General features: G+C 36.0%; 1 protein-coding gene across 1 annotated transcript in view; it reads right to left on the reverse strand.

The window, feature by feature from the left end:
- TRHDE (thyrotropin releasing hormone degrading enzyme) overlaps nucleotides 1–27,644 on the reverse strand; it is a 439,831-nt gene that overhangs the window by 95,406 nt on the left and 316,781 nt on the right. The window contains exons 7-9 of the mRNA XM_025284466.3: nucleotides 25,532–25,597; nucleotides 5,185–5,250; nucleotides 4,366–4,553 (exon numbers count right to left, since the gene is read on the reverse strand). Of these exons, the coding sequence (XP_025140251.3) occupies nucleotides 4,366–4,553; nucleotides 5,185–5,250; nucleotides 25,532–25,597 (320 nt within the window). The remainder of the gene's footprint in view (nucleotides 1–4,365; nucleotides 4,554–5,184; nucleotides 5,251–25,531; nucleotides 25,598–27,644) is intronic.

The raw sequence follows: 27,644 nt of genomic DNA on the forward strand, positions 1-27,644 counted from the left end.
AAAACTTTTCAAGGATAAATGTATCTTTTTATAGCATGGTCATAAAATATTTATGAAAATTATTTGCTCCTAATATAATTATACTTCTAATTTTACACTTATTTAAACTTCACTCTTATAAATAATGAAATTATATATAATAATAAAAATTGAGGTTTTGATATTTGAGTTTTCACAGAAGTCTCAAAAGTGCAGAAAAACAGATTAGTATCAATACCTGCATGTTGTTTACAGACAATTCCACACACAAGAAACTTTCCTAAATGACAACGCTGCAGTGTACAGCAATATTCAGATGCAAAAAAAAAAGGTATCAGGACACAACCATCAGGGCATTTTTGTAAAACTTTTAAAATAGCCTCTATATTTTTCTTAAGAATATTTTTGGCCTCTATTCTATATGCCTATGTGTCTGTGTGTGAGTATGTATATATATGCATGTATGTACATGTATTGATAGACACAAAAACAAAATCTATACATTGTCACAAAGACAAAATAAAAATTACAAAACACTAAGCACATTTTGCTATACTGTAAATCCTATGGGGCTTCCCTGGTGGCTCAGAGGTTAAAGAGTCTGCCTGCAAGGTGGGAGACCTCAGTTAGATCCCTGGGTCTGGAAGATCCCCTGGAGAAGGAAATGGGAACCCTACAAGTTACTTTTTGTAACTTTCCAAGCAACATATATTTGAACTTTCCACCAATTTCATTTTAAGATCAAAGAATGACAATTATGTTCCTTTGTAATTACAACTTAAAAGGCTAGGGACCCTCTATATCGTGGGCGAAAAGCTCTGTGTGGTGTGCTGCAAAAAGAAAAAAAAAGGAAAAAATCCAAGACACAGTGAGTTATAATTTAAAAGAAACTAGAAAAAAGAATGTGTGAAAGTAGCTTGTACACCTGCCCCTTAAATTTAACTTGAATGTTTTGTCATATAATTTTAAGAAGAAAAGAAAAACAATACATTTCAACAGACTCTCCAGATAATTTTTTTCTTTAATAGTCCCTGAGAATACCTCTCTTCATGTAGGTCACATTTTTATCATAAAGCAATGTTTATTCTAATGATTATGTTAAGGTAGAAAAGAATAGTTGCTTATTTTAGCTTGAGTGAAAAATCTTTTTTTCTTTTTAATTGTACCAGTATTAGTAAAGCATTCAAGCAGATGCCATGAAAAATGGTTCAGAGGCTGCTGTCATTAGACCCAAAACAAAAGGAGATAAATGTAATTCTCTATAGCACAGGACTCCAAGAAGCTTCATACATATGACAGACATTACTGAATCTTTATAGTAACTTTATTTTAAAAAAAGCTACACAAAGTTACAACTTTCCAAATATAAAAATACTAGCAAATATGTTACTTTCATATATCAACTAACTTTAATTATTATATAAAAATCTTTCCTTTCTCTGCTATAACATAGCTAGCTACCTCATATGAAAAATAAAATGACTATTGTTGTTGTTCAGTCACTCAGTCGTGTCCAGCTCTTTGCAGCCCCATGGACTGCAGCACACCAGGCTTCTCTATCCATCACCATCTCCTGGAGCTTGCTCAAACTCATATCCACTGAATTAGTGATGCCATCCAACCATCTCATCCTCTGTCGTCCCATTCTTCTCTTGCCTTCAGTCTTCCCCAACATCAGGGCTTTTCTAATGAGTCAGCTCTTCGCATCAGTTGCCAAAGTATTGGAGCTTCAGCTTCAGCATCAGACCTTCCAATGAGTATTCAGGATTGATTTCCTTTAGGATGAACTGGTTTGATCTCCTTGCAGTCCAAGGGACTCTCAAGAGTCAACCAACACTACAGTTCAAAAGCATCAATCTTTCAGCGCTCAGCCTTCTCTATGGTCCAGCTCTCACATCCATACATCACTACTGGGAAAACCATATCTTTGACTATACTGACCTTTGCTGGCAAAGTAATGTCTCTGCCTTTTAATGACTTTGTACATTTAAAATGTTCTAGGCATGTTATAGTATTCTAGTGTCCTCTACAAAATCGAAGACAAAGAATTGATTATGCTGTCCTAGAAAATATCCTCAGTGGGGTTTCTGGCATAAATGAGCTCTATGTTTTATTGCACTATTTGCATTATATAATGAAGATCTAAGAAGTTTACAAAGAGCAGATAGAATTGACCACAACATTATAGTGAATTAAATGATCAGTTATATAAAAGTGAATACTAAAATTTCAACTGTAAACTCTATTATTTCAAAATAGATAAAAAATAAAGGTTGAGGCTGATGGGATTCCATGCATTATCTCACTCAATATTTTCTATGCCAAGTTCTCAGCATTCAAAACATCCATGTGATTTTATAACTTCAGCAAAAGCAAAGCTCTGTAGATGCTATATATGCCTATACATCCTGGGAGAAAGTCTTACTTTAGAGAATCAGACTCGTGGCTGATACATCTGGAGCATGTTATAGGTTGACAGAATATTTTTGTTCCAAATTTGTTCTATCGTTTGCATGTCCTTTATGTTTTTCTGCATCAGTGACGCTTGTGTCAGCTTGATCCTTTTCAAAGGCATGGCCTAAATCTCTGACTTTGCTACCGTCAAGTACTTTTTAGGTACTTCCTGGCAGGCCTAGGGTGATGCCTAAGCAGGTTTCACCTGGGGCCAGACAGTGGTTGACTGGAAGCACTGTTTGGCAGCTGTGAGTGATTCAGCCTGGGTAAAGAAGTGTTGACAGGATCAGGCCCTGATAATGTGGCAGAATAGTACCTTGTATTCCACAGGTCCAAACAGTTGAATTGCAAGGGCAGTTTATTGAAGGACAGTGTATCTACTGACCAGGAAACTTATAATACTTTCTTAAGTGGCTTCCCAATTTAGTCAGCAGAAAACATCCATGACTTCTCAGTCACTTCTACGTGGACTCTGTCTTGGAGCTACCCTACTTAGAATGATGTCCGTTCCATTTAGATATAACAAAGAAAGTTAATCCATTTAGATATAACAAAGAAAGTTAATGCATGCTTTGCATAACCTAGATACTGGTGCATGAGCAAATCAGAAGTCTTAATATTCCAAATGGGAGACAGCATGACCAGTCTACAGTCCACACCTCATTTAACTTATTAATTTAACCTCCATCTCTCCCTGTCCCCAGTTCTCGACTTCTTATCAAGATACATTAGAAAAAAGAAAATGCAATGATTTAAGTTATACTATCTTTCCTTGGCTCAGCTTTAATAAAATGCAAAACAGTGGGAAAACATGAAATAGAAAATAAACACTATATGCTGAATTTTCAGTAATGAAATAAGAATTTCAAATGAAAGTTAAAATAACAACAAATCAAATTCTATGTATATTGCATTTAGTGGTTTTTAAACACTAAAAGTTAAGGAAAGGAACATATTTTGATACTATGTGACTTTGATATGTAGACTAAATGGATCTAGTTTGAGTTCCTTTGGTTCAAACACTATTTATCTTGGTTTTATATTTCTGTTGGTTTTGACAGGTCTTTCTGGATTGTTAGTCTCTATTATCTGTTTTTCGGAGAAGGCAATGGCAACCCACTCCAGTACTCTTGCCTGGAAAATCCCATGGACGGAGGAGCCTGGTAGGCTGCAGTCCATGGGGTCTCGAAGAGTCAGACACGACTGAGCGACTTCACTTTCACTTTTCACTTTCATGAATTGGAGAAGGAAATGGCAACCCACTCCAATGTTCTTGCCTGGATGGTGGAACCTGGTGGGCTGCCGTCTATGGGGTCGCACAGAGTCGGACACGACTGAAGCAACTTAGCAGGTAGCAGGATTGTCTGTTTTATAAATCTCAGTTTTCTCAATACTATTCAATTCACTTCAAAATATTTTAACTTTCTTAAATTTAATTAAATAAACATTTATAGGGAGAAGTAAAAAATCACACATTATTTTATTTTATTTTTCGCTCATCCTGGGAAAGAATGAAGGCAAAAGGAGAAGTGGGGTAACAGAGGCTGAGATGGTTAGATACCATCACCTACTCAATGGACATGAGTTTGAGTCGACTCCAGGAGATAATGAAGGACAGGGAAGCCTGGCATGCTGCAGTCCATGGGCTCATGGAGTCGGACACAACTTACTGACTGAACAACATTTTTTTAAATGACCATAATAATTTAAATCCTGTCCTCTTAAATGAAACAACTTTGGTATGCTGTCACATTGATAGTTAAAATATCTGGAAATGGAAGTGAAAAAGGGCTCAAAATGAAAACATCATATGCAAATAAAGAAATGAAAACTATATTTCACGTACATTTCATAATTCTGTTATCAATTCTTTTTAAAATGTTAAAGTGCAAAAAAAAAGGATTTTTATTCATGTAAAAAAAAGAATTGTACCTGTTATTTTGAGGTTCATGTGCTTTAGTTTTAGCACTGATATCATAAATAAAATGCTGCTGGGTAATTATTATTCTATTTTCAGCTGTTGTATTTCCCAAGATGGTGATAACGGGATAACCCATCTGGAGAGTCCACTGATCCATTACTTCTTGTATATTTACGTATTTTCCATTCCTTTTTAAAGCCTTTATAATTAAAATTGTATAAATTAATTTTATAAACATGAATTATAAACATAATTAACATTAAACCATTTTCATGTTTAGCTTTATGACTTATTTCAGGACGAAAACACTTAAAATCAGTGAAACTAATATAATGTGTTAGCAAAATTAATCTTCTTGCCTTAGCTTAAGCTTCATGTGTATATAACAGAAATGAAAGCTTGATCAATATTAACATTTTTAACCTAATGGAGGATAAAACATATTTTATTGTTAAAGCAAGTACTTGAAGCATCATTAACAAATCCAGTGTGTCTAGTATTAAATGCTTTTATTCACTTATAGAGAAAAAATTCTTTACCATCAATATTTCACTCAAACATGAATATCTGACACCATATTAAAATTAGATTTCAGAAGTATTATCATATTTGAAACTAGGCAAGGTATCTTAACAGTTTGTAGCTGAATTAATTTTTAAACCTCATCATCCTTATAATACATCAAATACAAAACAAGAAAGCATATCAAGAAAAGGGAAACATAAAAAGTGAAAACAAACCATCAGTGTCAATAAAAGTTATGAATGTTTTATAAACTCAATTCAAATATTCAAGAAGAGGTTTTGGTTTTCAAGCTTCCTATACTTTACCTCTGATAGTGTATTCCAGAGATCCTTTCTGGCTGCATTGCCATACTTATGAATAGTTAAGTAATCCTACAAAGAATATAAAATAGTAATTAAAATTCAAAGGCTAAGTAATTTCCAGTAAACACATTTGTTTCTCAGTTTAATTAATTATTTCCAATTGTTGGAACTATATTAAAACAATGATAAAGACATGCCAAAAAACAAAAGAATCTCATTTTAAAATATTCCAAAGAGATTGAACTATAGCATATTTTTAATTAAATCATCAAACAGTACTAATCTCTTAAAATTTATTTTCATATATGTCATCACTTCTTATGGATTTGCAGGGTCAAATATCTTCCTCAAATTTAGCAAGTTAAACTCAGGCAATTTTGAAGAAACTACTTATGCAGTGAAATATTTAGGGGAAACTTTCTCATCAGGATTTGATGCTGAAGTGTTGAAAACATATTTTGTCTTATGGGAAAAGAAAAAAAGAAACCAAAAACCTGACTTATATGTACAAATGCGAAGAGGGATTGTTTTGCCAAAAAAGGTGATGACTATCTCCATGACCTCTCCAGTTACCTAGTCTCTCTGCAAAGGACAGGCTGCCTTGTACAAAACGATACATGCTTATTTTCATGAGCTTGAAACACATTAATATTTAGTAAAAAAAAATCAATCCTGAGTTTATATACTATTTTAAAGCTTAGGGCTTCACATTTTCCATTTTCCATCACTAGTAGTTAACTGTATATACTTCTGTTTCATGTCTTTCTAAGAAGCATGGTTTATGTCACTGTGAATATGTTATTTATGACTTCTTGACATTATTTTTTTCTGAATCCAAAGTGGAAAGATCAATATAAAACACTGTTTTATGTTATAAAACAGTATCCCCTCATTCATCTGAAATTTCATGATCTCTAGAACACGTAGGTAGTAGGCAAAATTCTAATTTACATCATAGTACTAAAACTGAAAAGAAAAAATGCTGACTCCTTTCAGTACTCTATGTAGAGTGGAATACTTTGGGGATAATTAAAGTTGGGGAAGAAAATTTTCTGAAATACAAATTGTAGCACCTGTGACAGATTCAGCTTTCTTGGCAACTCACAGCACAGCAAATGGCAACCCCTGCTTAATCAGACTCCCAGAGATGCAACGCCCAGCACTCAGCAATCACAAATACATCGTCACCATCAAGTGTTAGGAATAACTTTACTGAAAAATTACAAGTGAATGACCAATCTGAATCCTAATTTTGTCTTTGAACCTGCCATATGAAGCATTTCCATTTAGATCCCAGGGACCAGGGTTTAAATCAGTTATTTCAGATTTAGTTTTCAGAATTATTTTTCACACTTGTTTAGCATTTAAATTGGAGAAGGAAATGGCAACCCACTCCAGTACCTTTGCCCAGAAAATTCCATGGACAGAGGATCCCAGTAGGCTACAGTCCATGGGGTTGCAAAGAGTTCGACACGACTGGGCAACTAAACTGGGGAAAAACAGGAATTATGAAACATAAATTTAAATTGTATTTTCCCTGTAGCTCAAACAGTGAAGAAAATGCCTGCAATTCGGGAGACCAGAGTCCAATCTCTGGGTTGGGAAGATCCTCTGGAGAAGGAAATGGCAATCCATTCCAGTATTCTTGCCGGGAAAATCTCATAGACAGAGAAGCCTGGAGGGCTACAGTTCATGGGGTTGCAAAGAGTTGGACACGACGGAGCGACTAATACTAACACCAATGAAAAAGCATTAAAAGTAGAACTATTTATTACTGGGTTCTGCTTATGGATAGTGCTGCTAGAATAACCCAAAAGAGAGAACAAAGGAATACTACACAGTTTAAAAATAAAATAAAATTAAAAAAAAAAAAGGTCCAATAGATAACTACAGGTTTCTCTTCACGGGCAGACCATAAAAATCCAGTGGTTCGTGAGATCAGTTGTCCTGGGCCCAATGGTAATCAACTTGAGCTCTTGGTTCACTCCTCAATTTAGAATAAATTGCTTCAAATGTACATTTCAAGCAAGCTGAAATGGCAATTATCCAAGCTTGGCAAGGCGTTTCAACTTGCCTGCCTCAATATTCAGGGCAGCTCATGCCTTCTTGGCCTGCCAGCAGACCCATTCAGTTTTTGGGCGTTCTAGAATCCTACGCATGTCATCTTTTTTCTCTACAATAAAACCCAAATGTTTTCCTCAGTTATTGTAGCCTTCCTCTTGCACAAATATAGTCATATTTTGAATTGAAATTTTGCTTGGTCTTTGTAGAATTACAGAAAAACGTAAAGAACAGTGTGCTTTTTTGATGATCAATCATTTATTTCTTTGTTCATTCCACAAAATGTAAGGTACGCTCTGCCTGTGCCAGGCTTCCAGGAGCTGGGGCGGCAGTGGTAGATAAGGTGTACTGAGGACTGCAAATGAGACAACCTGTGGAGGGAGGGTTCTGTGACTGAAGGCGGGCAAGTTGTGGTACAAGAACCACTTGACAAGATGAATGAAACATTTGATATGAGTTTGAATAAGAAGACTTTAAGCTCCTTTCAAAACTACAAGTCAATGAATATGGAGATGGCTGGAGTTGTGAACCAGAAATGAAAACTTTTATTTATATTATGTGTATGAAAGTCAATCGATTTGACATTACAATACAATGCAGAAAAATGATTTAATATTAACTCTGTAAAGAGAATTGTGGGTTCTCTACACAAAGTATTTCAGAAACAGTAGAGCTGTTGAAAAGAATAAAACAAAGATGGCCATCATATTCTAAAGGAATATAACTAACAATATAAACTGATTAAAAGTTAAAAGCATGTTAAGCACAAGTATAGTCTGATACATAAAGTGCAAAAATGGAAGTCTGACTGTCTATTCAAACCCATCCTCCAATGCTTCCCAGTTAAATGATCCTTGGCAAGTCGCTTAACTTCTTTGTGACTATCTTCATACCCATAAAAATAAGGATAATAAAAGTAACTGCTACATAGAGGTTTTCTGAGGATTAAATGATTTAATATCGATACAGTCTTTAAAAGTGAAGAGTGCCTAATGTCTATTTGATAGACAGTAGCCGCTATAATCTTTTTAATCATTTCCGGCTACAGGTTGGAAAAGAGAGTAACAAAAAAAAAAAGGCATCATTAACAGTAATAAAGAACACAGTACATGAGAACAATAATATTTGTCTCCCTTTTAGCTGTGTAAGTTGCTTTATATTTTCTCATTAAATCCCATGACAACATTTATGAGTTAGGTGTTAATATCATCACTCAATAAATCCAAACACCAGAACTCAGAGACTCCAGCCCATGTCCAAATCCTACACCTGTCTACACAACTTCTGACCCAAATCCAGTATCTGTGAGATGACACTCAGGTGACTAAGAGTTTTGTTCAAAGGTGAACTCATCATCCTCCCCCACATCAGCTCCTTTTGGGAGCACTTCCCCAGGAATAACCCTCCATCCACTGCAACCAGAAATCAAACAAGATGCCTCTCTTCCCCTCCCCACCACATTCAGATAATGATAAAACATTCTCCCAATAGTCCCCCTTCCTTTCGCCTGTTTCACAACAATTCTACACTATTTTGTCCAGATATACCGACTACTGCTACTATTCCTGCTTTGTCCCTCTAAAATCTAATCAAATCACTCAGCCATGCATAACTACTTTTCATCAAATATATACATGAATCCCTGCTGTATTCAGAATATCATTCAAACACACTTCAGTGTAACTTAAGGTGTCCCTCATGGTCTGGTCTCTCTGTACTGCTCCAATCCCACCCACTACCTCGTTGCCTCCCTGCCTCAGCTTAGTCATTTGCAGCTTTCTTGAAGCAGGTGCCTACTGACTACTTTCCCCTTGTCTAGCTCCCTACACATGCAGCTCTCTACATACTCTTTTCTCCTTTGCCCATGTGAATTCAATTCAATCTCCAGGACTCAAATTTACTTCTGTTTCCTCTGGAATCCTTTCTTGTGCATTCCCACTCTCTTCCTAACTCTGAGTTAAGCACCCCTCATATGCTCACATTTCAATATAGAGCAGCAGTTATCAGACTGTGTCACGACTGCTTGTTAGTTAGTCTGGCTGCCCACGTAGTCTGTTAGCGCCATGAGAGTGAGATCCCACGATTACCGTTTACTGCTATTGAGCCAGCACGTATGTGTCCAGCCTGGTATCAGTACATGTTCAATATATTTGCGAGATTTCTGACTTTCCTTACACAAAATGCTTTTCTGCTGACAGCTGACAATGCAGAGAGAGAGATTTCTTGTACCTAAAACATTCCCCCCCAAACACCATCTTTAAACACTTATAGAGGACTTTATTATTTCAGTGCTGATTTGTCAGAGATATAACTTGCATTGATGTATACAGCCGGCTGTGATGTCATCAAGAGTGTACACTATATTGGGTATGAGACCATTTTTTGTTTTACTTTCTTGGCTAACAAGTAACACAGTTCATAACATTTTATGTATAAAAGCCAGAGGGACTAAACAAGACAAGGGGAAAAGTAAAAAGTGCACTGAAGAAGTAAAGCACTATTATCTTTTAAGATTTACATAGAAATAATTATGGAACACTTACTCTCCTATTAATAGGCCCTTCAGCATGCTGAAACAGAGGATCAAACATATACAGGGTGTATTCCTTATGACATGGAGGGAGAGTTTGACAAAATTCAAAGATGTTTAGATGCAAGTCACAAAAAATCCAGCCTGGAATGGCTTTTTTTTCAATAACAAGATTTATTTTTTCCAACTATAAGAAAATGAGATAGTGCTACAGCTCTTTTCCAGTGGAATTCTTTAGGCTCCACATTTACGTAAGTTTGGCTTCATCTTCGGGTTTGGGGTTAGATTGCTGAAGCAATCCCAGTCATCACATTCGAATGAAACACTGCACAGAGGAAAATAAGGACTTTCTTCCTAGGGATCTCTCTTTAAAAATTAGGAAAAGTCTCCGGAGTTCCCTGGTGGTCCAGTGGCTAAGTTTCCAAGCTCTGACTGCAGGGAGTTGGAGGTTCAACTCCTGGTCAGGGAACTAGATCCCACATGTCGCGACCAAGACCCAGTGCGCCCAAATAAATAAATAAACAAAAACAAATCAATATATTTTTTAAAAAATCAGGAAAACTCTCCCTCAAATCCTACATCAAACCCCCCATGTTTCCCATTTAACAGAATTGTATTATGTGCTGTAGCCAAAATCAGTTAGTGAAACATTTGCGGGAAATTGCACAGGTCAGGACCCTGTCCTGTGAAGTAAATGATTATATAGACATGGATGACAGCCCAAACAAAATCAAAATCTGCTTGATAAGAAGGAAAAGGAGACTAGCTTATGGGTAGGCCACCAACCGTGTTTTCTCCAGTGAGACAAGAGAGGCAAGTATGGGCCTCAGTGACGTTGGGAGGCAGGACCCCATCTACTTGTAAGAACCATCTGGGCAATGCCAGGTAAATTGGGCATTGGTTTTTCTATGTGTCAGGAAGTTTAAAGCAAGGGTTTGAAATATTGTTCCTTTCTATTAAAAATAATTGTAGCTCAAAATATTTGTAGTGAGCATTTGTCATTCCTCTGTCTTTCCAGCATTTAAAATAGCACTTTTATATGAAGGTAATAACTCATCACGTAATCTTACAGGGAAGTGAGGGCTCTCTCGCTTAGAAATGGAAGGGATGAAATCCTCTCCTCTCCACTCTCCCTGGCAGCTAAAGCATGGACACAAGTGGACACTTCATCCCAGGGCAGTGGCTCCTACGGGATCAAAGCGAAGCAGCAGGAAGGGCTGCAGTCACGCTGCCTGGGACGGTGACACTGAGGGCCCGGGAACAGCAATGCTGACGGCAGCAACTGCAGCAGCCCACCTTACGGCACGGCCGCGGCTACGTTTCTTCATTTGAGTCTTCCTTGCATGCATGTGAGCTGAGTTGCTTCAGTCATGCCTAACTCTTTGTGACCCCATGGACTGTAGCCTGCCGGGCTCCTCTGTCCACAGAGATTCTCCAGGCAAGAATACTGGAGCGGGTCGCCATGCCCTCCTCCAGGGGAATCTGTGCAACTGAGGGATTGAACCCATATCTCTCTGTCCTTGCATTGAGTGCTTTACCACTAGTGCCACCTGGGAAGCCCCTGTGATGCTTTCTTAGTTACGATTATCTGTTTTGTAAGCCTGATTCTCCAGCCTTCCCAATGAGTCCGACAACTGGCCTGAAGTGTTAGTCACTAAGTCATGTCCAACTCTTTGCAACCCCATACTATACTGAACTATACTGTCCATGGAATTCTCCACATAAGAATACTGGAGTGGGTTGCCATTTCCTTATTCAGGGGATCTTCCTGACCCAGGGATCGAAACTGTCATCTGCCAACAGTGAGAGCTTTACTTCTTCTTTTCCAATCTGGATTCCTTTTATTTCTTTTTCTTCTCTGATTGTTGTAGCCAGGACTTCCAGAACTATCTTGAATAATAGCACTGAAAGTGGACACCCTTGTCTTGTTCCTGATCTTAGGCAGAATGCATTCAGTTTTTCACTATTGAAAATAATGTTTCCTATAGGCTTATCATATATGGCCTTTACTATGTTGAGGCAAGTTCCTTCTATGCCCATTTTCTGAAGAGCTTTAATCATAAATGGGTGCTGAATTTTGTCAAAGGCTTTCTCTGGACACTCAATGACATAAATCAAAGCAAGATCCTCTATGACTCACCTCCTAGAGTAGTGAAAATAAAAGCAAAATAAGCAAGTGAGACCTGATTAAACTTGAAAGCTTTTGCACAGCAAAGGAAACTATAAGCAAGGTGAAAAGACAACCCTCAGAATGGGAGAAAATAATAGCAAATGAAACAACTGTCAAAGGATTAATTTCCAAAATATACAAGCAGCTCATACAACTCAATAACAGAAAAACAAACAAGCCAATCAGAAAGTGAGGAAAAGACCTCAACAGACATTTCTCCAAAGAAGACATACAGATGGCTAACAAACATGTGAAAAGATGCTCAACATCACTCATTATTAGAGAAATGCAAACCAAAACCGCAATGCGATATCACCTCACACCAGTCAGAATGTCCATCATTGAAAAGTCTACAAACAATAAATGCTGGAGGGGGTGTGGAGAAAAGGGAATGCCCTTGCATTGTTGGTAGGAATATAAATTGATACAGCCACTATGGAAGACCATATGGAGATCCCTTTAAAAACTAAGAATAAAACCACCATATGACCCATTAATCCCACTCCTAGGCATATACCCTGAGGAAACCAAAATTGAAAGAGAAACATGTATTCCATTGTTCACTGCAGCACTATTTACAATAGCTAGAACATGGAAGCAACCTAGATGCCCATCAACAGATGAATGGATAAAGAAGTTGTGGTATGTATATATACCACGATGGAATATTATTCAGCCACAAAAAGGAGTGCATTTGAGTCAGTTCTAATGAGGTGGATGAACCTAGAACCTAATATTCAGGGTGAAGTAAGTCAGAAAGAGAAAGATAAATATCATAATCTAATGCATATAAATGGAATCTAGAAAAATGGTATTGAAGAATTTATCTACAGAGCAGCAATGGAGAAACAGACATAGAGAATAGACTTACGGACATGGGGAGAGGGGAGGACAGGGTGAGATGTATGGAAAGAGTAACATGGAAACTTACATTACCATATGTAAAATAGATAGCCAACAGGAATTTGCTGTATGGCTCAGGAAACTCAAACAGGGGCTCTGAATCAACCTAGAGGGGTGGGATGGGGTGGGAGATGAGAGGGAGGGTCAACAGGGAGGACATATATGTATACCTACAGCTGATTCATGTTGAGGTTTGACAGAAAACAACAAAATTCTGTAAAGCAATTATCCTTCAGTAAAAAATAAATTATTAAAAAAAAAACCATTTGAAGCCTGGCCATGCATTTCAGAGGACGCTTCTACATTCCCTGACCTTGAGAAACAGAAATAAGAGACTGAAACAGTGACAGATGACCAACTGAATCGCAAGAAAGCTCGGCTGCAGCTCAGAATAATAGTTTGGTTAATACATGAAGACTGGCTGGACATTATGAAGTTAAGTAAAAGTGAGCAGCAAAGTATTGAAAAGGCATTATGGAAAATAACAGCATGCTTGGATTTTAATTCTATTAAATAAGAACACGATAGAAAGGTATAAATAATTATTAAATGTTTGTTATTAAATTACAACAGTTTCCAAGAGGAAACTCAGTAAAAATAGAAACCATTATCAAACATATTGAGGTACAGCAGTTTCTGACTACAAGATACAATGAAAAAGAAACGGAATTTCAGAAGGAATGTTGTTTGAACAGCTAGAGCAATAACAGTGGAAAAGTCAGTTATATCATTGTTTGCAGACCAGTTTGATTTTTTAAATGTGTGCTTAACTTAAATTAACTTTCACAAGTTGCTTAGTTACAGAAGTACTCATATTTCTGTAGGAACAAAAAGGTATTTTATGCCTTTTTTTTTTTAATTTTATTTTATTTTTAAACTTTACAAAATTGTATTAGTTTTGCCAAATATCAGGATAGGGAACACATGTATACCTGTGGCGGATTCATTTTGATATTTTACACTTTTAAAAATCCCTTATGCCACCTAACGGAGAAGGCAATGGCACCCCACTCCAGTACTCTTGCCTGGAAAATCCCATGGATGGAGGAGCCTGGTAGGCTGCAGTCCTTGGGGTCGCTAAGAGTCAGACACGACTGAGCGACTTCACTTTCACTTTTCACTTTCATGCATTGGAGAAGGAAATGGCAACCCACTCCAGTGTTCTTGCCTGGAGAATTTCAGGGACAGGGGAGCCTGGAAGGCTGCCGTCTATGGGGTCACACAGAGTCGGACACGACTGAAGTGACTTAGCATAGCATAGCATAGCATAGCATAGCATATGCCACCTAATGACTATAAATTTTGTAAACATTAGTATTCTTTCTTAAAGTTGTGAATATGCCAGAAAATTTTACATCAAAACAACCTGCTAGCCCATGAAAGATGTTTTGTTTGTTTGTCTTAAATTATAGACAGTGGCATGTTCTCAATTCAGTTCTGTTTTCACATATCTCTTATTTAGCAATTTTAGACCATACCATCCATGACCCTACATGCAGGAACATCACCAGAGAGGCAATATTGCCGCTACTGAACTTGTACTCCCATTCCAGAATAATCTGACAGGGTCTTACACCCATCAGCAAAGTAGTGTGAATGTAAGTCTATACAGGTATTCTGGGTGCTCAAATATCCCCACCTCTCGCTTCTACTGCTAGCTTGAAGTTATTACTGAGACATAAAGTGAATCTATTGGTAAAACTGAAGTTTGTGAATTCCTTTTTTCAAAGGCCCGGGTAAAGGGTTTTGACCACAGCAAGCTCACACAATAGATAAAATACATCCTGGCTGGTAAAAATACACTGCCTTTTGTAAATCAAGATGCCCACTGACTACAAGCCATGTATATGGAGTCTTCTTACTCAGCGCTGGTGAGTCACTGAGAAGAAAATGAAACTCAATTGAGAAAGAGATTATGATGTGCATATTCAGAAAAACTAAGAATTCAAGCCAATCTTTAACAGCCGTGTGATCTTGGGTAAGATATCTAATTTCTCTAAGCCTTAATTTCTTCAACTGGGAAAAGTAGATAATATAGTACTTACTTGAGAACAGTGTGCATAGAAAATGACATAAAACAAGTAAAGCACTTAGGGGAAAAAAAAAAAAAGTCTGCCACCCAAAGAAGCTGAGAAACTAGTTATTTTAAGATCAAGCTCAAGGGGAAAAATAGTCCGGAGTCAACATCTTCTTCAACCTTGTCTCCAAGAGAAGTCAAAATGTTCTAGAGAACCAAGGTAGGGAAATTAAATGGACTAACCTGTAAGAGGAAAGTGCTCAGAGGAATCTTATTTTTAGTTTGAAAAAAGTAAAACTGCAAGAAAAAATTGAGATCAAAGTTTCTTTATATGTGAGAAAAGCTTAGAAACCTCCCGTACCCAAGTCTGAGGAAAGAAAGAGACCTGGACTCTAAAAGTCTGCTTTTCACAGAGGTCTTCTGAGGTGACGAGACCACTGATGAGAGGGCGGGGCAGTCACTAGTCAGCTCCTCAGCACGCAACAGCCATACCTAGGTGAGCAGCAAAGTGCCAAGGACACTAACCTGCAGGGCACCAGAAGGCAAGGCTTGAACAAGACACATACCAAACTCAAGCAATAACACTGTCTCAACTCCTCCCTGAAACTTCCACGACTCCTTGTCAGTGTGGATGTGAACACAGGGTTCTTCACCATGTGTTCTGGACTGACAAAGCTCCCTAGAACATTCTCCTATTAGTGGGAGTGACTAAGGGCAATTCCCCAAGGACAGCTTAAATTTCCCGTAGGCTCAGAAGCATGGGGATGCCTTTTATTAAATGTTAAAATCACATATACTAATATGAACAATATATTATATTATATAAATAATACTGTTGACACTGTTACCTAGATAGAGAGTTACCTCTCAGATCCTTCCTGGTTTTGTTTCCCTGGTTATTCAGCTTCTGTTATAGTTGTATCTGAATCAGTTTCTAGCAGATAGCCTCATCTCCTTTGCAGCTCTGTTTTGCAGTTAGACTAGCTGGCAACAACCCCAGTCCTGGACAAACTCAAGTATTTGCTTCTTAAAAACTTGCACAAGTATAGCTTAACATCACAGGAGAAAAATGATGCAATTTGAGCAGTTGAGTATTATTATACATTCATAATCGACAAACTCAAATAGGCACTCAGGACTACCAGGCAGCCGTGACTGCCTACGCATCCCAGTTCTCAGTCTTCAGACCTCGCTACCACGCAGCATGACCTCCCTTTCAGCTAGTGACCTCGCCTCACAGAACACTAAAACACAGATTTTGGGATTCCTTGGTGGTCCAGTCGTTAGGACTCGGTGCTTTCACTGCTGTGGGCTGGGTTTGACCCCTGGTTATGGAACTAAAGTTCCACAAGCCTCACGGTGTGACATAAATAAATACAATTCATCAGAAAATCAACTCCCTTATTTTCTGATTTCCAAATCTCCAAATGTCCTGGAAGTGTCTCTCTTACAGAAGACCCGCCTTTGTACTGTCTCAAGAACCAAAGCCCCTGTTATCTTTTTCTTCTCCAGTGCTATCAACTTCTGTCCTGACTCCTTCTCTACCAGCCTAAAACTAGCACACCTGTCTCCCATTTTTAAAACAAAAAAACTTTCCTTCGCCCTCTACCTCCCTCCTCTGTTTTTCTGATCTCCTTCCTTGGCAAATTTTAAAAATTTTATCCTAAATACACTGTCTCTTCTTAGACATTTCCCACCCCTTCCACCCTTTAACACAGTCCACTAAAGTCATTAAATATGCAAACTGCCAAAAGGAACACTTTTTAGGCTTTATTTTATTCCACCTCTCAGCTGCATTTAACCTCCTTGGTCACTTTCTTATTCTTGAAATATGCTTTTTTCCTTGACATGAGTGACAGCATATCACTGGCATTCTGCCTGCCTCTTTATTCTTCCTACCGGTGACTCAGATGGTGAAGAATCTGCCTGCAATGCAGGAGACCTGGGTTCGATCCCTGGGTCAGGAAGATCCCCTGGAGAAGGCATGGCAACACACTCCAGTATCCTTGCCTGGAAAATCCCATGGACAGAGGATCCTAGCGGGGGGCTACAGTCCATGGGGTCACAAAGAGTCGAACATGACCGAGCAACTGACACTTACCTTGATACAGCCTCTTTTACTAGCACCTTCTCTTCCTTCCACCTCCAACAATATAGCGCTTCAGGCCTAAGTTTCAGGCTTCCAACCCAGAAACTTCAGAATCATTCTTAGGTGCCTTTTCTTCCTCTCATACCACACTCTTGTGGATCTCTCCTACCACACTCTTCAGCCAATCTATCCCTAGGTTCATTTCATCCTACCTTCAAAAAACACTGAATCTATCTATGTCTCTATATATCTAGTCACTCTTTAAGCCTTTGCCATCTCTCACCCAGATATCAAACCATCTTCCTAATTTTTATTACCTGATTCCCCTACTGGTATACTGATTGTCCCAGTCCAAATGTATTACTATAATTAGCCAAATAATTACTTTAAGTATAAACAGAACCAGGTTGCATCCCAGTTTTAAAATTGGTGAATCACCTCCCACTTCAGTCAGAATAAAACCCAACCTTCTTAAGCACAGTGCACTTTGGCATTGCATAAATAGCTCCTGTTCTATCTCTTGTCCTGACTAACTCTGTTCATCTACACTAGCTCCTTTCTTTTCCTTGAATACACTGAGTTCCTCCCTCAGCCCTTTGTGCAAGCCCTTCCATCTTCCCAGAATGATCTCCCCCAACCCCCTTTCTCATCCTTCAGACCTCAGGACACATGCCTTCTTCTCAAGAAGGATTTTCTAAACACTCAGTCTAAAGCTGCCTGACCCATCCATCTTATATGTTCTGTCACAACATCCTATTTTTTTCCTGCCTAGTATTTATCACACTTAGGAAACATATCTGTATTTGCCTTTTTCCTTTTTAGCATCAATCTTGTCCAAAAATATGATTCATGAGATCAGGGGGCATATCTGTTGTGTGTAGCATACCCTGAATATTTAAATACTTGGTACATATCATGGTGTCTGACATTGTGTGGCCATGCAGTATGTGTGGAATAAAAGAGTGACTGAACATATCTGATGGGTGAACTACATGGATATAAAGAGAGGCAGGAAGAGAAATCATAGTTTGGTTTATTAGCACAAAGCACTAAGGAAAGTTTTTGACACTAAAATGAGTTATTGCTCTTAAGGGGGGAAAAATGATCTGTAACATAGTCATAGAGAGAGACTTTGAGCAGAAGTGAAAAAGTGAATACAAGAGACTGATTGCAAAAGGAATAAGATGCAGGATGACACATGGAAATCCCCATTTCTTTGTGTGACATACTAACACAGAGCCTTCTCTTCCACAGACAGAAATACAGAGGTAGATCAACATGGAATTTTGATAAGTTTGATAAGTAAGATAGGTTCCAAACACATAACTTAGGATAGGTCTTTATAGCACTCTTAAGCCACTTATTTATAACATATGGCTTTTCACAACTTAATTTTGACATTTAAATATCAAAGAGGAAAAAGAATTAGTATAAATATATTACAGTTCATTATTTCTATAACTATTTATGAATAGTTTTAACTTTAAAGAAGGAAAACTCATTTTTTAAACAGATAGACACATGGATAAATATGTCATATAAAAGTAAGTGATAACAGTGCAAGGCAAGAGAATATATGAAAAGTTCTCAATCTCATTTGTGATAAAAATACATACACTGAAATAGCAATTTTTTACTTATTAAATTGGTGAGAAATTTATTTTGAAAATAAGACACAATGTTGTCTGCTTAGTGTATTATAAAAATAGAACTTTCAAACTTTCTTTCTAAATTATGTATCTGAGAAGAAAAAATTGGTAATATGGTTCCAAAAATATAGATTAAAAGAAAATCAAAATACAATGGGTAAATCTATAATTTAAAAATTATTTCAGTGTTATTTATTTTACCAGTATTGGAAAGCAATGTAAATGCTTGTCAACTAGGAAAAAATAACTAAAATTATTATGTACATCTATGCCATATTACTACTACTAAACTATGTACTAGAATCATCTAGCAATTATGAAAATAGGAGTTAAAAAAAATCTTTCCAACCTGGGAGGGTTTTTTTTTAGCATCAAAGCTGTCAATATTGCCCAATATATAGTTCTAGGCTATTACATGAACATTCTGAAAATAGAATGTAATATAAGAGAAAAAATAAAAAAGGAAACGAAAGAAAACTGCTGATGCAAGAGCTAATTAGGTTAGAGGAAAATGCCTCTAAGGCAAGTTTGTTGTACCTCTGAACTAGTAATATAACCAAATGGTAATGTTTACAAGGAGAGAGTGTTTGTAGATAGGTATACATATCCCAGTATGTGCATATTTACATATTTACATAGACCAACATATATATAGACACATATATATATACACACACATATATATCATACATCAGTCTATTATGTCAAATCATTTCACAAATGTATTTTAAATAAAGTTATCAAAAACATCATTTTACAGTATGAACCCTATTAGTTAAAATGAATATAGGGCTTCCCTGGTGGCTCAGATGGTAAAGAATCTGCCTGCAAAGCAGGACACCCAGGTTCAATACATGGGTTGGGAAGACTTGCTGGAGAAGTGTATGACAACCCACTCCAGTATTCTTTCCTGGAGAATTCCATTGACAGAAAAGCCTGGTGGGCTACAGTCCATGGGGTTGCAAAGAGTCGGACATGACTGAGTGACTAACACTTTCACAAAATGAATATATCTTGAGCTCTTGACTAACAGGTAAAAGAAACCAGTAAGAATAAATTTCTAAGACCCCCCATTAATCTGGGTAAATGCTTGTGAGATAAACAAATAAAGATATATGTCACCACCAATGAAGGCTTTTTAGTTAATGCTGTATAGTCACAGTAGTCAACTAACAACATTTATTTCAGAGGCAAAATGGTAAGAATTCAATCAGTAGCTGTATATAAGCAAATTAATTAAAACTGACGAATAGAAGTTATTTTTGTCTGATTAAGAAATATGAATAGTCTTTGCTATTTATGTTTTTAAAGTACTCTTTTTATTAGAAATAGTATTCTATATTCTCAAATTCATAGAATCTTTCCTTAAAATTAATATTTTTTTCTCTATAGCATACTCACTGAATTTAGCTTTGTAGTTGGTCTTTAATAAGCTAAATGCTAATTAGGTCAAATCCAATGACTAAACATGATCAATGATAGTATTATTATCATACAGTATTAATTGATGACAAAAAATTATCACAAAGAGTTAATTAACCTTTCTACCTATAGCATACCTAAAACTGCACAGCAATTTAAGTGAAACAGGGAGAAATGTGAACAGAACCTGCCTATGGTCATTCAGTTTTAGATGGAGCATGATTCAGCTACCATCTGATTAAAAACACAATACTATCTCTTCAGAGAGGAAATTAACTTTGACACACACTGTCTCTGTTCCTCTGTTATTTTCTGACTTCCCACTTATCTAAAAACTTACATGCAAGGGAGCAAACCACTGTCTCACAAACATAAGCTTTCAGTTTTCAAATAAGAATCCTGTGTACACATGTAGCTTCTCGTGGAACCCGGTTATTGAGTATGCTGTTGCTACTGATAACCCCTATAGCTTTGTGCTGTCATTACCTCCAGGCTATCACAATTTTATGAGCACAACCAATAACAATGATATTTACTTCTTATCCACACCTCATTGCCTTACATTGATTTGCATAAGCAATTTCCACACTGATAATTGGAGCCAAACATCTTTTTGTAGGTTACCTTATGGAAAAGAGCAGTTAAATACTAATCAAAAGAAATCTTTCTTTATTCAACCATATTTTAAATGATATTGAATTACCTTCATTGGATGAGCAGGAAGGTGACTCACTCTCTGACGGATTTTGAAGTGAGTTTATATCATGTTTAACAGTGATCTTTCTTTATAATTTTAGTTCCCTGGTGTTGCCTCTTAACAATGTACAGAACGGCACTGCCAGGTTCAAATCATTAAAGCGATATTGTTTTGTTTGAAAAAAAAGAAAAGAAAAAAACAGTAGTAGTATGTACTAATTATTTTTTAACAGCTACTGAGTCAATGTTATACCTTTATTCTTTTATTTCTAAAAACTCAAAGAAAAATTATAAAAAAATGTAACTAGGGAGATGAACACAAGTAAAAATCAACTAAGAAAGGTCAAAGTCATGTGAAACAATTCTATCTAAAAGAATCCTTCTCTGAATAATTTACTTAAAAATAAGTCTAGAGCACTTAGGTAAGAAGGAGGATTTGAGCTGTGGAAGCTTAAATTATAAAAACAAGGTAGAAGAAGTAGATCCAAATTTATTGATATGTACAAACATTGTACAAATGGGTACAAATTACTATGTGTACTTAAACTATAAGAAACCTAGGAACTTAAAGATGTGAGCATTTCAGAAAGATTCAGCGATTCTTGCAGTAATAGAGGCTGAGCATGAGGTGAACTAAGATCCTCAGAACGCAGCGCGCTGAAGGCAACTGAAGACAGGCTCCAGGGCTCTGGGTTAAAGTGGTGAATTAACAAACACATCTGATTCCACGCTCTCCCAAAACCTGACTAGAACCACACTGAATGTATGGGTGTTTTCTCTGTGATACCAAAATTTTGAAATCTAGCAGTGGTTTTCCTGACTTCTACTCCTCTAACTCTCCCAACAGGGTCAAAGTCTCACTATACAGATGATTAACTGAAGATTCAGGAAAGCTGGTTAAATTCTCCCATTCAATTGAAACAGTTGTCCTAAATTAAAGTATCAAACCCAAATTGTCTAACTAGTAAAATGCATTAATAAGATGGAAAAAAATCTAATTTTTAATTCTACTCTTGCATTTTATAACTATGAAGTCCGAGGTCAGAAAGAACTTAGTGACTAGCAGAAAGCCCATCATTAATTAGGAACAAGAATAATGGTTGTCAGGAAGAAAACATGGGGGGAAGGAATAGTTAGGAAGCTTGGGATGGCCATGTACATACTACTATATTTAAAATGGATAACCGACAAGGACTTACTGTATAGCACATGGAACTCTGCTCAATGTTATTTGGAAGCCTGGATGGGAGGGGTGTTTAGGGGAGAAAGGATACATGTATATGTGCGGCTGAGTCCCTTCACTGTCCACCTGAGACTATCACAACACTGTTAATCAGTTAAAGCCCAACACAAAATAAAAGGTTTAAAAAAAGAATAAGAAATGTTTCTCCCTACTTATTCCATTGCCTCTTGTGTCCCAAAATATTCCAGCAAACGTTTTGGGTAATCTACTATGGAAGAACAGTAGCTATACAGAACTTGCAAAAATATAAATATTTCTGTGTTTGAAACAATGTATTATTTACAAGTGGCATACATAATCCACAAAGGTTCACACTTCATTTGCTCTATTTGACTTTCAATTTAACCGTCGAAACAAAATGGAAACTGACTTATTAATGGTGCTCAGTCGCTTCAGTCATGTCCGACTCTAATGGACTGTAGCCTGCCAGACTCCCCTGTCCATAGGATTTCCCAGGCAAGAATACTGGAGTGGGTTGCCATTTCCTTGTCCAGGGGATCTTCCTAACCCAGGGATGGAACCTGGGTTTCCTGCATTGCAGGCAGTCTCCTACATTGCAGGTGGTCTCCTGCATTGTAGACGGATTTTTTATCCAATGAGCCACCTGAGAAGCCCTACGCTATCTATTACAGACTAAATAGACAGAATGTGTGTTCTGTCTATTACCTACTAAAAGAAGTTTTGAGGCAACTTATTTTAAAAATTATGCAAAACTTAACATTTAAGCATCACACAACATTCAAGAAATAAGGGAATTAGACCAAAAAATCAAGAAGATCAGACCAAGGAAAGTTGTCATTATTCAGTATGAAACTGTTTACCAGACATTCAGATAGCTGATTGAATGGATTATATGGATACTAGAAACAAAACTTCTCTCAAAAAGTCTCTGGAGTCCCTTTCTACTGAGGGATGTATGTATAAGTCGAAACTTGAAATATGTTGTCCAATACAAAATATTATAAAAGTTAAGAAATATGTAGCTGAATCAATACTCAGGTACTTGCTAAGTTAAATATAAACATGTGAACTCATCTACCTTTATATTATTTTATTATATTTATTATATAAATATTACATTGTACTTTATATCTACTATATAATGTTATGTGTTTTTATTATATTTTAAATTTATATTGTGTAAATATATTGTTTTATTTATTTGTGAATGTAAAAAAACATTTTCCTTGTTCCCAAAAGAGCTTAAGATGAATCACAAGGACTAAAAGATTCAAGAGAAACCAAGTTTTAAAAGAAACCACCATTATAATATTGTTCAGGTATGGAATATCAGGGCTAAGGTCCAAATACTAAAAAAAAAAAAAAAGGAAATATGGAGGGAGGGAATAAGAAAGGAAGAGAAGGATGGTGGGATTGGGGGAGAATATACGAAAAAAATACTATTTGCAATTTAGGATGCCTACACTTGTAAATCTAACCCTGGGTCTGTGTGCAAATATAAACTTCCACTTGTCAACATAGAAATAGCCATTGTTTATATAAAAACAATTAATAGATTTTCCAGCAGAGATAAGCACTGACAGTCTAGATTAGCTCTTTCAGCAACATGTAAACCAAGATTCCCCAGAGGCTTGTGGATGGGAAATATATTAATATCAACTCTGTGACCACTCAGCACCGTGACATGAAGTGTCTGTTCAGGAGGTCATTTTCAAACCGTATCCCATGCATCTTCATGCACAACAGATGATAATTTATCACCTAGACACAGGAATCTACTGTAAACTAATCCAAACTGCTGATGATACACTAAATCAGTTTGAGTGATGAGTATAAATAAAGCGGCAAGGAAAGTACTGAAGGATAAAGATCTATCTGATCAATGAGATGTCACAGGCAAATGAAACGCAATGTTGACAAACACAGAGTCCCTCAGTTGAAAATTAACCAAATCAAGTACCATAGCATAAAGGCACACATTAATACCGGCTTCACATGAAAGTTTAATATCATGGGAGTTAGAGGGTAGAGTCTAACTGTTACAGATAAAACTGGACAGAATAGGTCAGTAGAAAAGGCTGTATTCAAAATTGATCTATTTTGCATACCACAGAAAGTATGATAAGAAAAGAAAAACATTGCAAAAAAAAAAAATCCTTTCCAGATAACGTAAGTATCGTTATTCAATCTTCCAAGCAAATCTAAACACACAAATGAGAAAAAATAAAATTAAATAAAAATTGTATACAGAAAGTGATTTCACATCAGCTTGCTACCCAGGAAATTAAATTCAATTTGTGGAAATCTTATGAAACCTCAGCTATTTTCCAGAACTGTACTGTCATGCTACAACTTCAGTGGGAAAAACAAAGGAGTGGGGATAAGGAAGGACGTTTCTCCAGATAGTTGATATTCATGGAGGTCACTCACAGATTTAAAAAAAAAAAAAAAAGATTTTCCTAACTGTGTGATCAGAATAGAGACTTTAGTACTTGGCAAACAGATTCAGTGGAATTCAGCGATTCCAAAGGTTGTCCTAATGGAAAGAGCTGATTAAAGTAACTCCAACCCCAGATGGAACAATTTGGTAAAAATATTTTCTAAGGAAAGTTATTCTTCAAGGAATTTATATATATATTTTTCTCTTGTGTTAAGTATTTATAGCTTTGTCATAACATACTTAACTCTTGTTTTGTATTTTATCATTTAGTTTATTTTAGGTAAAGATAGAATTAGACTACTAAAACATGACCTGATCCCATATGTAGTTTATTTAAATTTCAAAATGAAAAGCTTACTGAGAAAGATAAGATTGATTGCTCTCTCTGTCTTAGCATAATTGTATTTCAGGTGAACATCAATTTACTTTAAAGGACACTTCTAAGTAGCAGAATGCATCATAAATAATTCATCAATCACAGCTGCTAGGAACATGATTTATTCCAACAGATTCAATGGAATAAAAATTCTATTTTTCTATATTTGTGTTTGCTTTCAAGAATTTAAGAATCTTCCTTTTCTAAGAATCTACTCCTAGATTACATGTTTCATACTGTAAATGTATTATAATAAAACTGTTTCCTTTTTTCTTCTTTATTTAAAGAACTGTATTTCCTAATTAAACAAAAACACTTTAATATATTTGGAACAAATAACAATCTCTGTATATCAACACTAAAACAGCAAACAACATAAAAGGCACATATCTGAAAAAGTGAAGTTATTCTCAAACAATGCATAATTCCAAGAAGCTAACATAATTTGCTTTCATTTTATATAAACTTTTAAATGGAATAAAAGGGAAATAGACTTTTGTGAAATCATATATAGACTATTTAGGATCTGCTATATTTGAAAATTACTTCAATTTTAAAATGCATATTAAAGAGATTCTAAATGATACAACCTTTTGCGTTTTGTGGGTTAATACAGAATCTTATCTACCATTTTCATTTGTCATATGGTAAGGCACTGCTTACCTTACTTACCTTATGGTTTCCCATAAAATTCAGCAATTTTGTATTAGCAATTTCCCAAGCTATGAAATATCTTTAAACAAACACAAGAATAAGGAAAAATGTAAATGAAAATAGAAAACATTTTACTTACTTGCAAACCCCTTTGAAATACTGAATGGCCCATAAAATTAGCCAGCATTCTAATTAAAGCAGCACCCTGTAAGAAAGAGTATTTTTAAAAAAGAAAAGAAAAAAGTTTCAACCAAGTAACATGATTCTAAAATTATTCTATATCAGTCAAAAATAGTCTTCATTCATGCTCTTTTATTCCTAAAAATAGTTAAGAAATAAGAGAATTATGAATGCAATACTTCAATTATAGGTTACAATTGCTTTTTTTTTTTTTTTTTTTATTTTATTTTTAAACTTTTTTTGTTTGGTCAATCTAAAAGTTTTACGGATCTAAAACTGATGATTTTTAAGTAGATGTCTCTTGGATAAAATATCTCAGAGCAATAATAAGTTGTAATTCAGGAATACTAGAAATTTTACTGAGCACCATGTATGACAAAGTTAATAAAACAAGGTTCTTGTACTCACAGGTTCATAATCTAGTAAAGGAGATACACCCATCTTATAAATAATCATATTGAAATATAGCTTTGAAGTAACATAGCTACATACTTTATCTCTGGCTCATTCAAGAATCATTTAGTTCTAGAAGTGGAGAGTAGGAAGTTCCAGGGAATCAGATTTCTTGGATTCAAATCCTGGTTCTGGCATTACCCTCCATGTTTACTCAGCAAAAGTATTTAACCCCTCAGTTCCTCACTTTTCTCACTTGAAAAGTACAGGCAATAATAGTCCAAATTTATATGGTTTTCCTGAAATTTAAATACATTACTGAATGTAAGGCAATTCAAATGGGGTTTAAAAATTAGTAACCATGATAGAAGTGTTAGCTGTCAATATTATATCAAGGTAATTATATTTATTTCCTGTGTTTTTTTCCCTTTTAGAGTCTTCTATAAATCTATATACAAGTAGAACATATATGAGGCTGATAAATATTTAGAGCAATAGAACAAAATACTAATGTAAGAGTCTATCTCATTTTGAAAATGGTTATTACATTGTAGAACAATATCAGTGTGTAAAGGCTGACATGTAATCAATATGAAAAAATTCCAAGAATTGATGGTTAAGCCCAGATTATCACAAATCTGTATGCAAAATATAAATAAGACTTCAAGAAGATATTTCAATCTGTAGCAAACTGTTTTAACTATAAAGCAGTGAATTGAAAGGAGCAAAAGTTTAAAAATAAATGATAGGAAACAACACAATTCTGTAAAGCAATTATTCTTCAATTAAAAATAAATAAACTTTAAAAAATATTTTAAAAAAATTTTAAAAATAAATGATAGCCTGGTTTTAAGGGAAATAAATCCCTTTATAACTACATTTCTAACTTCATACTCACTTTAAATTCATACCCGTCAATAGCTAATTTCTTACCAGGTTTCTCTTTTTTATAAGAGAATCATAAGAACCCTGTATAGACACATCCAGCCTGGGGCTGGGTGGCAACAAGTACAGAGACACAAGAATGAATTTCAACTGTTACCAGAACTGCTCCCTGTAATTCCAGAATTTTAATGCAAGAGAGTATTCATACTCTACGAATCAGCATTAGAGAAATGTCTCGAAAAAATTCAGTCATCATCACAGTTGCTCCCAAATTGGTATTTTATTCACAACTCAACAAATGATGGGCTCCCTAGACAAGCCATAGAGTTGTATGCCTTTTCTGGAATATTTTCCTTCCACAGCTTCTACTTTCTGCTCTTTCTTCTGCTTCTTACTCTGTATCTTCTGCACAGTTGTATAAATCCATAAAGTATGAGCATCTATGATTCAATCTGGGGACCAGGTTAGAATTCCCTTTAGAACTTATCAATTCTGCTCCTTGAATTTCCTTGACAAGCTCCCCTCCTATACATTCCCAATCTAATCTACCCACCCCCAGGTGGAAATTGTCAATTCTGAAGAAAAACTAACCCTTGCCACCTGGGAAGTGAGACAGAATCTCAAACAGTCAACGGAAAACTTTCCTCAGTACAGAATAGCCATCTTCGGATGATTTAAGTGTTTCCCTTTAGGTAATGAAGACTTGGTCTCTTGTCAGGCTATAAAAACTATCAATTTGGCATGGGCTAATGACAAAAGAGTCCTTTCTAATCATAAAGAATATTCCTGTTTTC

Source organism: Bubalus bubalis, chromosome 4, assembly GCF_019923935.1.
Source record: "Bubalus bubalis isolate 160015118507 breed Murrah chromosome 4, NDDB_SH_1, whole genome shotgun sequence".
Classification (NCBI taxonomy): domain Eukaryota; kingdom Metazoa; phylum Chordata; class Mammalia; order Artiodactyla; family Bovidae; genus Bubalus; species Bubalus bubalis.